At 42.5% G+C, this 19493-nt stretch overlaps 1 protein-coding gene across 3 annotated transcripts in view; it reads right to left on the minus strand.

Annotated features, from left to right (window-relative positions):
• The window catches only part of MYO1B (myosin IB), a 219646-nt gene that overhangs the window by 102506 nt on the left and 97647 nt on the right, over window positions 1–19493 (minus strand). For all 3 annotated transcript variants that reach the window (XM_056533486.1, XM_056533484.1, XM_056533485.1), the window contains exon 4: window positions 16765–16859. In XM_056533486.1, coding sequence (XP_056389461.1) covers window positions 16765–16859 — 95 coding nt within the window. The remainder of the gene's footprint in view (window positions 1–16764; window positions 16860–19493) is intronic.

Raw genomic sequence — 19493 nt, forward strand, 5'->3', positions numbered from 1 at the left:
TCCTCCGCCAGGAGAGATACCACCTGTTCCAGCCCCTGCATCTCAGGGGCTGATTGCGAAAGTGCGAATATTTCATTTAATCAGTTATGGTTCATTGTTATCGCTCCAAACTGTTTCATTGGATTCTTGTGATAATGCCACAGGTAATAGGACGTCGTCGACCATAGGGCCTTGAAAAGATTACATACATTTTTTTAAATTTAAAGTTAAGATTTATACTTAGATTCCCAAGTTTAATGTCCCAGCGTTTACTTTGAACTAATACTGTATGACCACAAAACCAAATCTAACATGGCGGCACAATGACAGAGCCGCAGAGGAGACCATATAGTGGCTGAATGGCACTACCTGGAGTTAGTGGCAGCATGGGGAGACCATAGGGCCTCACAAGCTCTAAGATTAACAGATGGATATTCAAATTTAAATTGAAGATTTATGGTAGCTAGTGCTACCATAAAAATTTTTAGGTAATGTCTCAGGTCCAGCAGCATGAGTAAACCATATAGTGGCTGAATGGCACAGCCTGGAGGTGGTGGCAGCATGAGGAGAACATATGGTGGCAGAAGGAGGTGGTAGCAGCAGTGTCAGGATCCGGACTGGTATGCAGGGATGACACACGTAGTGGATCCTCTGTGTCAGTGAGGTGATGGCGTGGGCCGTATCAGGGGAACGGATTCTAAGGGGTTACTGGTTTTCACCAGAGCCAGCCGCAAGGCGGGAAGGACTTGCTGCGGCAGGTAACCCCCAGGTCGTTCCACCCAATAGCGACTCAACCTCGCTGACTGCTGAGTAAGGCGCAGTACACAAGGACTAGGCAAGAAGGAAGGTCAGACGTAGCAGAAGGTCAGGGCAGGCGGCAACGGTTCGTAGTCAATGGCAACAGCAAAGGTCAGGATGCACAGGCAATGGACACACGGGAACGCTTTCTCTGGCACAAGGCAACAAGATCCGGCAAGGACAGGAAGGGGAAGTGGGTTAATATAGTGTAGGGAGGTGATTGTACTGATTAGGCCAGGCACCAATTAGTGGTGCACTGGCCCTTTAAATTTCGGAGCGCGCGCGCCCTAGAGAGCGGGGCCGCGCACGCCGGGACAGGACAGAAGGAAGACGGGGCAGGTGAGTGACATGGGGCGCAATCCGAGAGCCCCTCCGGTGACACGGGAGCAGTGCTCGCGGTCAGCGGCGCTGACCGGAGCGCTGCATGCAGAGGCACGCCGCGAGCGCTCCGGGGAGGCAGCGGGACCCGGAGCGCTCGGCGTGACAAGCAGCATCAGGAGTCCTGAAAGTGACCTGGTGACAGAGTGGTGCGGTGGGTGGCAATACCTGGTGACAAAGGTGGGTGAAAAAAGGTCTGATGCGGAGGAATGTTTGTAACTGGGGAGCAGCGCCTTAAATCTATTTGGCACTATCCATATTTGTGAAGAGTTGGTTTTGCACCATGGTCAATCTACTCTGATGCATCAGGTATTGGTGGGTGGAAATCCTGGCTGGTCCATGCCAGATTCATCTTCACAAAGGCCAGTATCTCCACATTCTTTGTGGACAGACGAGTTCTCCTTGGGGTGACTATGGCCCCCACAGCACTAAACACCCGCTCTGATGGCACACTACTGGCCGGGTAGGACAGCTTTTCCAGGGCAAACTCTAGTTGCGGCCACAAATTAAGTTTGGCTGCCCATAATCCAGCAGATCTTCAAGGTGTGTTGGCATGGGCATGTCAAAGTATGCCACCACCTGCTGGTTCAGGTCCTGCTCCAGGTTTATCTGTTGCCGATGAGTTGCTTCACTTTGTGGGTGAAGAAAGCTACTCATCAGCGACTGTAGACTGTAGGCTGCTGCTGATGGAGCTGGTACTGCTACTGCCACCCTACCCCTCCCCAGCAGCCATGGCAGTGGAAGGTGAGCGCAGAGCCCCCCACACCCCTGCGACCTATCCAAGTTGGTGTTGTGGCTGTGCAGGAACCATATTCACCCAGTGGGCCGTAAAGGACACGTATTGTTCTTGACCAGTTACAGCTCCAGATATCGGCACTGCCAAGCAGGGCTGGTACTGCCTTCTTCGCAAAGAAATAACGGCTTGCCACTCTCCAGCTGGGCACAAGCCATCAATTCTCTAAAAGGTTCAGAGTCCACCACTTGAAAAGTGAGGGACTGCAGCACCAGCAACTTGAACAGGAGAACATTCAGCTCCTGTGCTGTTGGATGAGTGGGCGCATACTGTTGTCTCTTGGACATGGCTTCACCGATGGATTGCTGGCAGAATGACTGACTAAAAGTAGGAGGAACAGGAGCATCTGGAGCGACAGAAGGAGAGTATGACACACAGCTCCCTTCGTCTGAGGTGGTGGAGCCTTTGCTGGCTGAAAGAGGGAGCAGTGTGCCACTGGGTGATGCAGCAGGCTGGACCACCACATCAGAGCCACAGTTCTCCCAGGGAGCTTTATGGTGGCGCAGCATATGTTGACGCAGGGCCGTGGTGCCAACATTGGGACCCTGGCCATGCTTCACCTTCTGCCGACACATCTTGCATGTGGCTATGTTAACCTCCTCCGGATGCTTGATGAAAAACTGCCACACCGCCGAGTAGCTGATTTTCCCACCAAATGTCCACACTAATTGACTGCTACTGCCGCCGTCTCCAGGAACCCCTTTTCCCCTTCCTCCCAGGAAGGTAGGCTGCCGCGAAACAGGTGGTCTCCCTTGGGCATGTTTGGCTCCAGAATTTCAACTTGAATTGCAACCATGCTGACTGCCAACCATGCTACCACCTTGCTGGCTCAGCTGCTGCCTCACGGGCAACCTGCAACCCTCTTCACCCGATGATGAAGCCCCTTCTGCACCCAGCTTCCAATTGCGATCGGCTTCATCATCATCATCAACAAGTGTCGGCACGTCACTGATGTCCTCCTCGGGTTCCACAACAGTGTCTGCTTCAGGACGCTGAACGCTGGCAACACCACCTCCCATGTCACTCTTCTCATCACTACTTGCCCGCCTAGCAGAGAAAGCGGCCAATGCCTCCTCCACTTCTTGGCTGGGCAGTAGCTGCTGACTGTCCTCTATTAGATTGTCCTCACTGAATAGTGGAGCTGAACCCACAGCATAAGATACTTCTGTGGGGGAGGGAACAGCAGAGACAATGGGAGGAAAGGGACTGCTCCCAGGCCATGGCAACTGAGGGTTGTGTCTGAGGAACCCACCGACTGTTGACTGGGGATGTCAGATGTCACTTGTGATGAAGTGGATGACCGTGTTAACCAAATCAATGATGGCAGATGGGTTTCTGGTCGAGGCAAAACCGCCATCTGATACCGGGAGCTCAGGGCTCTCGCTGAGACCCCTGCTGCCACTCGCCCCTAGACTGCTGCGACCTCTGCCTGTGCCTGATGCACTTCTCTGTGCATGTCCTGGCACTTCTCTGCCTGACATACTTAGTGCGTATATGAGGGGAGTACATTATGCTTCACTACGCTTAAAACAGTATTTGTCTAGAACAGCAGCAGGTGTGTACTTTTGGCTGGCCTTGTACAGTATCTAGGCCCTAAAGGCTTTATCAGGAACAAAATGGTACAACACTTAGATGTACGTATGTGGTGTGGACTTTTGAGGGCAGAAAAATGCTCTACAGTACGCTTAAAAAAAGTATGCGTACAACACCAGCCAGTGAGTACTTTTGGCTGTCCTTTCACAATATCTAGGCCCTTAATATTTTATCAGGAACAAAATGGCACAACACTTAGATGAATGTATGTGGTATGGGTTTATGAGGACAGAAAAATGCGCTACAGTACTCTTAAAGTTTTTGTGCACAACACCAGCAGTAGAAACCAGTGGTGCAGCACACAGTTGCTGTGTACTACAGCCAAAATTGCACTCTCTATCTCGCTCCCTTTCCGCTCAGTGCTTCTAGGCAGGATTTGTGCTTGAGCTGATTCGCTGCTGTTCTTCTGTGCAACACACTGCTCTCTGATCCTCTCTATAATAGAATCCTGTAGACAGTGACTGGGAGGTGGATCACTGCATATAGAATGCTTTTCTGTGACAAACAAACTGCTCTGTCCAACAGAACGCTGACTTGACAAGGAGGTAAATTGCTGCTGGAAAAGCTTTTCTGTCCCTATCTCTTTGCAGTGTAAGGATGACTTGACTGGCCACAATATGGCTGCCGATTATATAGAGCTGTGACATCACAGGGGTGACTGGCTGCTGATAGGCTGCATCCTGCATGTGATTGAGAGCCATCTCGCCTACTTCCCTTCCCACCTTTCTAGCGTTCCTTGCCCCATGTCCTCACATGTGGATCTATCATTTTAGATGCCCTGGAGCCTGGACTGCACTAAATGGAGTTTAATGAAGCTATTTGCGCGATAGAATTGCGGCGATATTCGCATTCGTTGCAAATCAAATTTTTCTTGAAATTCGTAATGATTTCGTATTCATCAGATTCGATTCGCTCATCTCTAATGGTCAGGGTAAATATGTGCTACACAATAAAAAAAAGTTGGTGTTGCCCATAGCAACAATTCAAATCACAGCTGAGCTTTGACGTCTAAAGAAGAGACAAGTTGCCACAGTAACACTACTTAAAACTATTTTATGCATGAGGATCCCAGTCTACCCGATGGATGGTTTGTGTAACTATGTGTAATTCACAGAAACAATTAGAGCCTTCAAATAACAGATAAAAGCAAAGCATTCACTTAACATATGACCAGAAGTATCTCATACTCCGTACAGTATTTATATTGTGCTAAGTCCCCGGCTATGAATATCATGACTATTATGTAAGCAAGAACAGTAGTATGTTTTGTTAAAAAGAAGAAGAAACTGCAGACTAAATAAGACATTCCTTGACCTAAACTCTGAATTTCATAAACCAACCATACCTTTCTCTGTGTATAAAATAGAAAAATACAACTGATATATATTATATACATATACACATATACATACACACACAGTTTGTAACTGCTGTGAACCCACCCTATTCATGGGGTGAGAAAACTTGTAGGGTGAAATGCTGCAAAAGATACCCTAATACTGGATTCAGGTGTGCAATTTTTGGTGCATACTTGCATGTTTTGGTCAGCAAATTTTGCAACAGTATTTGGGAGCCCTTAAGGCAGGAGCATGGTAGGTTGTATCTAGGAGAGATAATAAGTGTTCAAATGAGTGAATGAGCTCAACTAGATCTGTAAAAGATGGAAGACTTCTACTAGTATGGTTACCTTAATAAGGGTTGTTTGCTTGGTAAGAGAAAATTATTATTATATATCTAGGGTCAGTATAAAAATTTGACCTACGAAGGGTTCATTCATTCGATTTACAATGGTTCTTGTTTGTCACTATAAGCCTCTTTAGGCTACATTCACTTGGAACAGGTTTACTGAAGATCTTCTGCAGCATATTTGATGTAAAGCACATTATATCACCAGAGTTGTAAATAAGATAATTTTTTTTAATGATTCACACACTTCAAAAAAAAAAAAAAAAAAATCCTCATACTACAAGCAGGATAATGCACTATGTCACAAAGCTCACATCATTGCACACTGGTTGAACAGGACAAGAGATCCATGTAGGCCAATGGGCTCAACAGTCACCAGATCACAATACAATAGAGCACCTACAGGATGTGGTGGAATCATGGATGTGCAGCTGACAAAAATGCATCAACTGTGTGATACCATCATGTACAGTGGTTCCTCAACCTACGATGGTAATTCGTTCCAAACAACCCATCGTTTGTCGAATCCATCGTATGTTGAGGGATTCGTGCAATGTAAAAAGTGCATTTAATACTCAACTGTCTCCACCGCTCCGGACCGCGTCCTCACCGGTCCCGATGCTGTCCCAGGGGCCCCAGGGGCTTCTTCGGGATCCTCTGGCTTCTTCCGCCTCGCTTTCTGGTGACGTTATTACGTTGGTGCGCCGGGACGGCGTGCACACGATGTAATAACGACGCCGGAAAGCGAAGCCTGGACCCAGGAGAAGATGCAGAAGATGCCGGAGGATCGCAAAGTGGACCCGGAGCAGCGGGGATAGGTAAGTAAACCTGTCCGGGATGCTTAAACTGCTATCCGACAGCAGCTTAAGCATTTTGCGCTGTCGGATAGCAGTTAATGCGATGGCCCCGACATATAAAAGCATCGTATGTCGATGCTGACATCGACATGCGATGGCCTCTGAGAGGCCATCGTATGTCGATTTGATCATATGGTGGGGCCATCGCATGTCGGGGGGTTACTGAGGAACATTTTCAGCACCCTGTAGAATGTATAACGTGAATACTGATAACAGTTCTAAGGGCAAAAGGGTGGTTCAACCGTGCTTGTTCTAATGAGGTGTACCTAATAAAATGGGGTAAGTGATTTGTTCTTTATTGCTCTCTGTGTAAATATAGCCTAAGCTTTGCACCCAGTATTTTGACCCATTTGGTTTGGTTGGTTTAAAAAAATGCTAAAGCCTATTCTTTGGCACTTTTTGGGGAATCTTATCTGGGTGCAGATCTACTGTATATCAAGCTGCAAATCCACACCAGAAATCCAAGGATCCCTGGGAAGAATACTTTGTGTGAACATGGCCGTAGGCTTAAAAGGAAAACTGTAAAACTGTTCACTCCCACTAAACCCAATAGTGTGGGTGAACAGAAGTCCAACGAGGGGTTACTTACTAAAATATGTCAAGTGGATCCTGATATATGTCCCCCAGAAAATTCTCTGTTAAATGCATTGTCTACGTCCTAGTGACATTGAGTCCCTGGTCATGTGAGCGCTTTACTCTTTGCATAGAGCGCATGCGCGACTGAGCGTTCATGTGACCAGAGACTCCACATCAGGACGTGGAGTTACAGACCATGAATATGTGAAATGAGCAAGCGGGGCCCTGAATTCACAGAATTTAACAGAGGATCTTCCGGGTGACATATCTCAGAATCTACTGAATGTATTTTAGTTGGACTCTATTTTGGTATACAAAAACCCAGCCTTATATGAAAATTATTGTTATTTTATATGGCTTTTTTTTAATGGGTGTAGGGGCATGGCCTTATTTAGTACAATGTATTTTCTTTAATTCATGTCAGAAAATCTGTGTAAATGATAGACATCTACACATGTTTCAGCTGTGGGGTGGTAATGTGCTCTGCTGGCGGCATGGCAGTACTTCACAGGTTTACCACGAATTGCCTTGGTTTCACTGCCAGTATAAGCCAAGCACGTAGTTTTATAGAAATTTGCTGTAAAAGCATGTGTGGGTTTTGCTGCAGGTTTAATAGGCATTGTACGATGGGTTTAATCCATGCTGATTAAGTATGCAAATGACTAGCAACTAGTCACAAGGAAGTAGACATGGCAGCTTCTAGTCTGCTGCTGCTATGTCTACTTCCCCATGACTAGTTGGCAATCATTAGGAAACAATGCAAGTGCCAACCAAAATATTATTATTTTTTTTTTTTAAGAAAATGTGGCTACACATTGAGCATAGGTGAACAGTGTCCAAAAACTGATCCAAGCACCTAATAGATGCAGAGAACAGTGTGTGGAGGACTAGAGGGCCTTTGATTGACCTGGGGCATTAAGGCAACGTATAAAAGGAGATGGTCTGGTTAACCCTGAGATTTTTTTAATAACTATGTGGAATAATAGATGTACAAGAGTAAAAATATGTAGGCAAGAAACATTTATTTCATTTTGCCTCACAAAGAAAATATATATAATAAATATATTACATATCCTAAATTAGAGGAGCCATACTAGTGTAGAGAAACCTCTGCAGTCTGCAGCCTTCCTTGCTACCCTAATTATAAGGATGCCCTTACTATCTTACTTCATGGAGTACTATTCTGAAATAGGTCATAGGTGATTTTATTTTACAAGTAAATTCAAATGATCAAAGTCAAATACAGGGTGGGCCACTTATATAGATACACCTTAATAAAACGGGAATGGTTGGTGATATTAACTTCCTGTTTGTGGCACATTAGTATATGTGAGGGGGGAAACTTTTCAAGATGGGTGGTGACCATGGCGGCCATTTTGAAGTCGGACATTTTGAATCCAACTTTTGTTTTTTCAATAGGAAGAGGGTCATGTGACACATCAAACTTATTGGGAATTTCACAAAAAAAACAATGATGTGCTTGGTGTTAATGTAACTTTATTGTTTCATGAGTTATTTACAAGTTACTCTTTGTTTACAGCCATTGACATGTCGTCGAGGTTAACACGTGAGGAGCGGATAGAAATTGTGTTGATGTCTGGTGAACGCAGTAACCAGGTCATTGCAGCAGATTTCAATGCAAGACACCCTACGAGACCATCCATCTCCCATGCTACAGTTAGCAAACTGCTTCCTAAGTTTCGTGAAACTGGTTCAGTGTTGGATTTGCCAAAATGTGGACGCATGATATCTGTCACTCATGAAGAAACATCAGTGGCTGTCCTAGCTTCATTCAGCAAGAGCCCACAGCGTAGCACTCACCGCATGTCATTAGTCGAACATCCCTTCGGCGGATATTAGCTACTCACAAATGGCACCCTTACAAACTCCAGCTACTGCAGCATCTCAACAAGGATGTCCCAGATCGGCGCACTGAATTTGCAGAATGGGCAAAACAAAAATTGAAACAGGACCCTTACGCAGAAGATTTTGTTCAATGATGAGGCAAACTTATGTGAATGGTGAAGTTAAACAAAACCACCGCTATTGGTCTGATCTTGTAGTAAGAAAAAATTAAACTCCTTGCACGTCTTGATAAAGAGCTCGGTCCAAGCTAGAAACGGATTGAAAGTGCTTTTTAAAAAATATTTTATGCATTATCCTGAAAAATAAAGAAAACCTTCCATTGGGAGAAGCGCCTGATTTGGAGTTAAATTTTTTTCTTACTACAAGATCAGCTATTCATGCCGACATCCCTGGATGATCAAGCACTCCAAGGCTGATGACCTGCTACTGACAGGCTGATATAGATGTTATGCTCTGAGCATAACCAACTCTGGTGAGCGCAATCTCATTATTACTTATATTAAAAAGGAAAAAAGGTGGAAGTGGCACTGTTTAACAAAACGCAATGAAACAGCAATGTGTGAACAGGAGCCAAGCTATACAGGGGAGCTTCACAAGATGCAATGCAAGCGGTGGAGATAGATTCAGGAAAGTAATCCAATATGATCCAACATAGAGAAGTGAAGTAAAATCGCCCTCACCCACAATTAATGTGAGAAAAAAAAAGATGTAGATTTTAATCCAAGATGTTCATCTGAACAGACATTGGCAATGGACGTGGAGGAGTGAAAGACAAGCGACCGGTTTCACACTAGGAAGCACTTCCTCTGGCTTGAGAACCAGAGAAAGCGCTTCCTAGTGCGAAACCAGTCGCTTGTCTTTCACTCCTCCACGTCCATTGCCTATGTCTGTCCAGATGAACATCTTGGATTAAAATCTACATTTTTTTTCTCGCATTAATTGTGGGCGAATGCGATTTTTCTTCACTTCTCTATGTTGGATCATTATTACTTATGTCTGCATCCACAATGGTAATACACTAGGATCGCGCTCCTCCTTTTGTCTTTTTACCGCTATTGGTCTGACACTAACCCACATTGGATAGATCCCTCCAAGACTGTTGGAACACAAAAATGTATGGTATGGTGTGGTATATGGGACACAAAGATAGTGGGGCCACTCTTCATCAATGGAAACCTCATGGCATCTGGATATGCAAAATTGCTACATAATGATGTGTTTCCCTCTTTATGCACTGAAGCTGGCATGTTCCCTTAGTTTTTCCACCAAGATGGTGCACCACCACATTATGGGTGTCAGATCCGAGCATTCCTAGATGAACACTTTCCTGGAAAGTGGATTGTTCGTTGTGTGCCAGTTGAATGGCCCCCAAGGTCGCCCTATTTGACCCCCTTAGACTTTTATCTTTGGGGTCATCTGAAGGCAATTATCTATGCTGTGAAGATACGAGATGTGCAGCACCTGAAACTATGGATACTAGAAGCCTGTGCTAGCATTTCTCCTGCGGTGTTGCTATCAGTGTGTGAAGAGTGGGAGAAGAGGGTTGCATTGACAATCCAACACAATGGGCAGCACACTGAACACATTTTATGGCCGACTTCAAAATGGCCACCATGGTCACCACCCATCTTGAAAAGTTTTACCTCTCACATATACTAATGTGCCACAAACAGGAAGCTAATATCACCTCCCATTTTATTAAGGTATCCATATAAATGGCCCACCCTGTATATCACAGATACCAAAGAATTGATTTAGGTCAGTCTCCAAACGAAAGAAAAATAAATACAGTCAAGCGTTACTCTCATAGGAGGAGTTTGGCTTTGTCATGTGGTCACACTAGACCAATCAGAAGCATAAAGGATACTGAAAGCAGCAAAGAGTTATTGGATAACTAAGTTATTACTCATACTTTTAAGTCTATGTATGGCTTTCCTGTACACTAAAGAATTTGTGGCATTTGACTGCTAAATACTTTGGAATGCATATTAAAACATTAGATTTTTTCTGAAATTTATACCTATTTCTCAACAATATACACAAGGCTGAGGGAGGACAGAGGTACTCCCAGCCATTGAGCAATAAAGCATTTTCAAACATTCTTTTATTTGTAAAAAAAAAAAAAATAATAATAATAAATAGAGATAGTATCAAAAAATGTTGTAGTTTAGTCTGATGCCATATCTTCTGTACATGCTCTTCTGATATGGAATGTGGCAAAAGTACAATATTTAATCTTAAAAAAAAAAAAAACATTTGCTTGCATTCCATTCCTTCATAAAGAGTATAAGATTTCTATCAATCGCACTGTAAGGAAGGGGGAAAAAAGCACGGCATGGCACACAAAAAGTTCAAAAGAGTGCAGCCCATCACAATGTGTCAAGATTGTGGGTGTCTCCAAAAGATAAGCCCCCCCACAAACTTCCCCTTCTACCTGTGCCCTAACCTGCAAAGGTTAGGGATAGATAGCCCTCTTACTAATGCTTAGTGAGAGCGCATCTAGCTCCCACCCCAATCCCCAATGTCCATAAAAGAGCGATAAGTTGAGCTTGGCCTTCAAGCTGGCTACTGCAGTCGTGCAATAATGCCTCAGCAAATTTGTAGGTTTATATGTTCATGACTTGAACTTTGCCAATCCTGTTGCCACTAACTTAGAAATTGACAAAAATCTGGATTAATTTGAATCCAGTTCTTAATAGAACAAAAAAAAAAAAAAAAAAGGAACCTGCATTTACTGCATCCTTCTTTAGGGCTCGTTCACACTGCCAGATTTTATTGCGAACACTTTTTTTGAATGGGGGCTCTCCATGCATGCTTTGAGAGCCCACCCTCATTCAAACTCGCAATGGGATACGCACTGCGAGTTCGCAATTAAATTGCCATCAATGGAAAGGAAAATCAGCTGCAGAAAATATGCAGCAAATGAAGGCACATATGAACATACCCTTAATGGTAAATCACCCCTCTCCCTCTGTTATTGTTCCAACAGAGTCAGTCTTTATGCACAAAGCTTCCTTTTGGCTAAGTTTCCACACAGGTTTTTTTCTGGTGTTTTTGGAAACCTGCAGTTTTTGAGCCAAAGCCAGAAGTGTATTCAAAAGAAATAAACCATGAATGTATACTTCTCCTCCCTACTGGATCCACTTCTGGCTTTGGCTCAAAAACTAAAGTGGCACTTAAAAAAAAAAAAAAAAAATATGGAGAAACTCAGCCTCTCTCTGTTCTGAATCACAGGAAATGCCCTGTCCCGTCCACATCCGGCGTGGCTGGGTCACAGCTGCAGCCACTGACTAGCTGAGTGCGTCCTTTCCTGTGTGCCGGGATGGAAAATGGAAAGTCACCCCAAGTACTTTTAATAAGCCTAAATATTTCTCCAGATTATTCTCCAAGGTAAAGTGATTCTAGCTACATACGAATGCTTCAATATACCCTTCAATGGGGGAACCTTACAATGTGCAGCATCAGATGTACATGCACATAAAATAAACAAAGGAAGGCTATGTGCACCAGAGTTGCTTGAATAATAGTCAGCAGTCATTCCAATTCATATATTTTTGATAAACTTTATCGATGTGTGTTTGGTTAAAAATGAACATTTGTGGAATAAAAGGTCTATAAAAGGAGCCCAGAACATGTGTTCAGAGCATAAATTGTAGCACATAAAAAAAGAGGAAAGATTGAACTCTCATGGGAACAAGATGCAATCTAATGCAATATCACATACATTTCCTAAAGAGCAAATAAGCACATATATGTGGCAACTTTCTCTACTTTGCTGATAGTCAAGACTATAAGAGAGACTTATTACAGTGGTCCCTGAAGTTACAATATTAATCGGTTCCAGGACGACCATTGTATGTTGAGACCAGAACTCTATGGAAACCTGGTAATTGGTTCTGAAGCCCCAAAATGTCATCCAAAAATAGGAAAAAGTGAGGATTTAAGAAAAATAAGTAGAAAACTAATATAGATAAAGCAAATCCTTACATATAAAAGTAAGAAAGATCTGCTGGGAGCTGTAAATCACTGTCTATGTCAGTGTTTCCCTACGAGGGTGCTTCCAGCTGTTGCAAAACTACAACTCCCAGCATGCCCGGACAGCCAACGGCTGTCCGGGCATGCTGGGAGTTGTAGTTTTGCAACAACTGGAGGCACCCTGGTTGGGAAACAATGGTTCAACTAGAGGACAGGAGCTTCTTCAGGGTCCTATACAGTACACACAGTGCCCCAAATGGAGCCGCCCTTACTTGGTGTTCAAAAGAGCAGCTAACCCTGGCACAGGTAAGGAGTAGTACAGAACTTGTAGTTCCTCCCTGTACTGTAGGGGGCGCTACCTGACAGCCAGTCAGTGCAGGCACTTCAGTAATAGAGGTGATTTACCAGTAAAATGCCCATTCTGATTGGTCAGTTCCTCCAGTTGTGACACATTTCACAGATCTGGTCTGTCCATAACATTGTATGTTGAGTCTGGTTTCAAGTTACAATGGTCCAGAAAAAAAACATTGTATGTTGAAACTATTGTACGTTGAGGCCATTGTAAGTTGAGGGATCACTGTATATTTATTATGTGAACTGAAGGAGCGGAGCGGTTTATCACCATTGGAAACTATCAAGTATTAAAAAATGAGTTCATATGATATTGAGTGTTTGGGTTAAATATCCAAACAAGTAGCATCGATCTGGAGACACCTTAGTTACTAAAATGATTCCATAGCCATTTGCATTCATAATTAGTTAATGCAACTTTGCAACCTTCCTTTTCCACAGCCACAGGATATGACTGTCTCCTATCCGCAGCATGGCTTCAATTATGCTAATTAAATAAAGATGCTGTTAATAAAATAGCTGGGGCTTTTTCCTTACGAGGCAAAGATAGATCGTTCATCCATGCCCAATTAATACTACTTTCTTACGTACCCATTATAATATAAACACATTTTAAACTTTAAAATTTGTATTGCTTTTTTATTTAAGAACACTATATATTCAACACTATTGGAAACAATGCCAAACACTTTAATAGGAAGCTTTCTAATGTCCAACTCGGCAGCCAGATCAAAGCTAAGGAAGTTAACAAGCCTGTCTTTAATGTTCTTGTACCATGATCCAACCTGGGAGCAAAATGGGATAATCAAATGCAAACAAACTAGAGAACAAAAGCTACACATTAACCAATTCTCATTAGAATTATTATATATCATACTGTATATTTTATTCTACAGTTGCAGCATCATGTGAAGAATACGCATTGCTTTGAACAATCAAACTCTCCGACCGATAAGGGATCCTGCTGCAGGGAGCTGAGAACAGGCGATTTTACAGGGAACCCCCTATTTACATGTTTATTCCAGCAGGAAAATGTAGTCATTAAAAGGGGTATTCCGGGCAAAAACATCTTATCCCCTATCGAAAAGATAGGGGATAAGAGGTCTGATCGTGGCGGGCCCGCCGCTGGGACCCCCGCAATCTCCCTGCAGCAGCCCACATTCTATGTGTAGCTGTGTCTGCAGTTTCGGAAACCGCCGGGCTTCCGAGACGGGGACGTGACGTCAAGCCACACCCCCTCCATTCATGTCTATGGGAGGGGGCATTGCGGCCGTTACGCCCCCTCCCATAGAAATGAATGGCGGGGGCGTGGCGTGACGTCACGTCCCCGTCTCGGAAGCACGGCGGTTTCCAAAACTGCAGACACAGCTACGCATAGAATGCGGTCTGCTGCGGGGAGATCGCGGGGGGTCCCAGCGGCGGGCCCCCCCGCGATCAGACATCTTATCCCCTATCCTTTCAATGGGGGATAAGATGTTTTTGCCCCAAATACCCCTTTAAGTTACGTCCGCACGTACACTTCCTGAAGAAGGAAGCAAATCCGAAACATAAGTAGGGCGCTCTTTTTGGTACTGTGCCTCTGGTTCTATTTATATGTTAGAGTAAACTACTGATTTTAGCTAGTAAACGTCTTATTTTGTAATACAATATCTCCCCCCAAACACCGAATGCCCCCCGGCGTGCGATCATCCTGGGGGGGGGGGGGGGGTTGGGGGGTCAATCCACCCCACTAGACCACCAGGGATGGTTATAAGAAACCTTTAGATGCTGTGCTCTAAAAGGTTAATAGCCGGCCGCGGCGAGTGCCGCATGCCAGGCTATTAGCGGTGACCCCCAGCATCCAAAATCAGCCAGGGGCTGTCAGGGATGGAGCAGGCTCGAGTCAGGAGCCCGCTCCGTACACCCTGAGCGCCGGTGTGGGGTGCAGACTTGCGTCCCATGCAAGTCTGCGCCTGCTCCTCCGGTCAGTCTGCACCTCACACCGTCATCATGACACCCCTCTTGTATGTGTCTACCATGATCCTACTTTTATAATTGTAATGGCAACTTCTCTATACATAACACCAAAAGAAATGGAGTTTTGGATACCACTTAAATTGTAAACAAAATCTTTATTGACACAAAGGGGCCGCCCCTTGAAAAAGTGAGTTAGGAAACAGCGTTGGGGCGCAGTGGTACGCTGACAATAATGGGTAAGCACTAAGGCACATTTTCAGTGTGGATATGAATAGCACCTTATTTAACCCTATGTTTACCATTGCATTTTTGCACATAAGAGGGGGTTAGGAAGCAGCAGGACTTATCACTCAGTAGTACTAGATAGTGTGCACAATAGATCCTGGTTATAACGTGGTTCTTCCACTTGCCATTTATTATTTGTACTGCACATAAGTGGATTAATAAGGTCACTATATTTTGGTTTTAGATGCATGAGACATTCATTTGTGTACAAGTGATAGTCCACACTGTTTCATGCGTAGTTAGGCTGGGTTCACACTACGTTTTTTAACTACGGTTCCCGCATAAGTTTTCTATCAAAAACCGTATGGGAAAAAAACGGATGGAACAGTATGGGAAAAAGTAAACCGTATGCGTTTTTAAACAGTATACTGTTTTTAAAAGTGCATACAGTTCCGTCAGTTTTTATAGAAAAAAAAATACGTTTTTTTAAATTTTGTCCATTTTTAATGGGAGGGGTCTTGGGTGGGGACTTTAGGATTCAAATGCGCATGTGCAAAGTAAAAACGTATACGTTTTTCTCGTATGGAACCGTATACATGTGCGTTTCCCATTGACGTCCATGTTAAAAAAAAACGTATGCGGTTGCAGTACGGTTTTTAAACCGGAGACAAAATCGTGGTTCCATCCGTTTTTTTCCCATACAGTTTTTGATATAAAACTTATGCGGGAACCGTAGTTGAAAAACTTAGTGTGAACCCAATATTGTACCTCTGCAGCAGTCCAGGTACTGTACTTATGTTCATCTCTTCCACATGTTGAGTTGTTTTTAACGTGTAATACATTTGTGTCAATAAAGATTTTGTTAACAATGTAAGTGCTATCCAAAACTCCATTTCTTGGTGTTACGTTACACACACAATATATATATATATATCCCACAAGACGCACTTGCACTTAATTTTATGTCTGAAACAGTTATGGACATGAAATAAAGCTAAATGCTAAAAAGCATTTTGGATGTTTTTGAGACGTAAAAGGGATATTTCAAAAACAGCCATAAAACTGTGTGCGCACTTAGCCTTACAGTGTGTAGATAATACTGCCTTACAGTGTGTAGACGAAAATAAATATTAGGGGAGATTTGTTAAGTCTACCCTTTTTATAAATCTGTTTATCCTTTAGCAATCCATGTGATTTAAAGAACAATTTTTTCATTTATATTTTCGCCTACCAATTACAGAATAGGTTATTAATTAATAAGTAGAGGGTCCTGTTCATGCCTTGTGAATACCTATTTTACTTGATGTGGCATGCATCGGTTGTACACCATTTTGATTTGTATTTCTTCTGATGTAGCTCAATGCAGATTAAATTCCCCATGATACCTATGGCTTTTACAAAGACAAAAAGGGGATGGAGTCTTATCACTGCAGCTGGTCTGCACTGAGTTTTACATAAGTGCAGCATGTGATAAATGTGATATAAAGTCTTAGATGAGATACAGCTTCAGCCTATCTCCTTATTACTGTCCCCCTTACACACAGAAGAGCAATATCTTGCTCCACCACATAGAAAACACTAGGCTTTCTCTGTACTCCTACTATAATAAAATTCAGGTGTCCTAAAAAGCATAATGGCCTTTTCTGTCATATATTCCAGGTAAGAGTTTACACCATTTAAGAGATCATCTCACTTAAGGGGCAAAAAAAAGGATGGAGGGTTATCCGGTACCTGTTTTTCCTGCTCCGCTTTCACCAGTGATGAGAATGCATTGATCCTTATCTTGGTCTCTTAGAGAACGATATGCTTCATCAGAAAGCGCATAACTGCAAAATAAAAAACAAATACCTTTAAAATCTCATCTATAAAAATGTTAAATGTAGCATCCATTGACATAGGATAGACTGTAAAACTGGGTGCACACAGTGTACGGGCCTGTCCACATGTTTGGTTATCCTGTTGAAATGTCTGAATAATTTTTCAAACAGTTTTCCCAACTTTTTGGGATGTTCAGTGGGGATATACATCTTCATGCCCTCTGAAGTATACCTCCGATGTATAACTAAGAGAGATGTACCTTGGTGGCACCAGTCATACATATACTCCCATATGAAAGAAAACTGATATTTTTTCTACACCATCCTGCTCTATATATGCAAAGGTCTACACAAATTTCATACTGCAGAAAAATGCAATCCCCACAAGAAACCATCAGAACAGAGGCGAAAATTACATTTTTCTGGCTTCTGTCAGGCAACGGGGTTTATGGATAGCGATTTCCTGACACATACAGCAAACAAAACCTTAGGGTCTTATTCCGCAAGCGGAAATTCAGAAGTGTGAATGGGAGTGCTGAATCCCATAGAAGTCTATGGGCTTTAATTTGAGGTGGAATTCCACAAGGGGAAATTCTGCCATGTGAATAGTCCTTCAGGTTTTCAATGTGGCTTCAGTCATAGTTAAAAGTGTTTGACAAGTTTCAGCCAGTTTCAGGTTTTTGAGCCACATGTCAAAAGTTAATGTAAATGACAAGTAACAGTCTCAAACCATTGGTCATACACATGTTGGAGATGCCCAGAATTTGGTTCTTTTATACATATATGGTGGAAAAGCCCGCGAGTGTTAGCTTTCTGGAGGAGACTTGGTAGACTCCTTTCTCAAATTTGTGGTCTCCCAATAATACTTAACCCTGCCTTAGAGCTCCTCAATATCGGTATTGAATCCTACTAATTTTTTCACAAATCTATTATTATCCACGCACTCATAGCCGCGAGACATAGTATAACCAGGAAATGGAGAACCCTTCAGATCCCCTCTATTAGAGAAATTATACAAAATATTAACTCAAACTGCTGGCACGAATATAAAATCTCTTGTGCCCTGGGTTCGGACAATGCCTTCTTAAATAGATGGGATATATGGTTAAGTGGCCCTCACAATATAGTACAAATTTGATCTATTACTTTTGTGTGGATTGTATGGACTAATTTCTGTTAGACCCCTTTTCCTCGCATAATACAATATATAGGGAGTGGTAGGAGCACGGTGAAATTGCTTCTGTTGATCATCTATTAATTTATAGTTTTTTATTTTATTTTTATTTTATATGGTTTAGTTATCGATTATGTTAGTCATTGCTCCTTAGATTTATATTGCATATACCAACTGTACTTTGCTACACTGTATGCGATGACTGATACTCTTATTTGTACGGATTTGATAACTATTTTTCTTTTAAAATAAAACTTTCATGTAAAAAAATAAAAAAAACATTGGTCATTTTTATTTCTCCTTCCAAGTCCAGCTGAGGGATTAGCCTCCAAACTACTAAGAAATGTCCCTTCTAATGGAAAGGTTTAGAACCCTCACCAATTGGTAGGCTTTCCTGCCGTCCGACGTTTTTGCATTTGTGTGGAAATTGCATTTTTGGCCCCTTTGGCTTTTTTTGTACCTAAAATTTGTTGGGTACCGTACCAAAAAAAAAATAAATAAAATTAATAAAAAAGGAAGCAGTAGTGATGGAAAAAATGTATTAAAACAACATTTCAATTTTTTTAATATTAATTTTTAATAAAGTGTGTGTTTCACTTTTTTTTCTCTATTTTTAGAAATTTTTTAGGTAGTACTACTACTCCCATCATGTTGGGAGCTGTAGTACCTGCAGTTAATGGAAAGATGACAGCGAATGTCTCTCCTGACACGCGCTGTGATCCTCCTGTATAATGTATAGATGCGGCCGGCCGCTCTTCTATGGTCCCCTGCACTGACGTGTATATACACCTATTCCTATTTCCCGCAGAGAGTTGTGATTGTCTGGAACCATCTGGCCAATCACAGCTCTCTGCAGGAAATATGAATAGGTATTTATAATATATATATATATATATATATATATATATATATATATATATATATATACACATATACACACAGCAGTGCAGGGGACCATAGAAGAGCGGCCGGCCGCATCTATAAATTATACAGGAGGAACGCAATGGAACCCAGGGTGATCTGTTAATTAGTACAGGTATTACTTCTACCATCATGGAACAGTGTGTGTTCCATGCTGGGAGCAGTAGTGCCACCTAAAAAATAAAGAATAAAAAGTGAAAAACACACACACACTACGTTTTTATTGTCGGCTATATTTTTAGTGCCCTGCCAACCTACATAAATTGATCCCTGTTTAAAAATTTATAAAAAATTTATAATGGAAAAAATTGTATTTAACTAAATTTCTTTATCACTACAGTATCTTTTTTATTATTATTATTATTTTTTTTTTTTAATGGTACCCTACGAAATTTTATAAAAATAAATAAATAAATAAAGGTATCTCCATCACTTTTTTGGATCGCTGAAGTCCAAAAGAGAATAAAAACCGCCTGAAAAAACGACAAAGTTAAAACCCACATTGCGTTTTTCTAGGTGTTTTTTTTACGCCCATAGACTTCTATGGA

Source organism: Hyla sarda, chromosome 8, assembly GCF_029499605.1.
Source record: "Hyla sarda isolate aHylSar1 chromosome 8, aHylSar1.hap1, whole genome shotgun sequence".
Taxonomy (NCBI): domain Eukaryota; kingdom Metazoa; phylum Chordata; class Amphibia; order Anura; family Hylidae; genus Hyla; species Hyla sarda.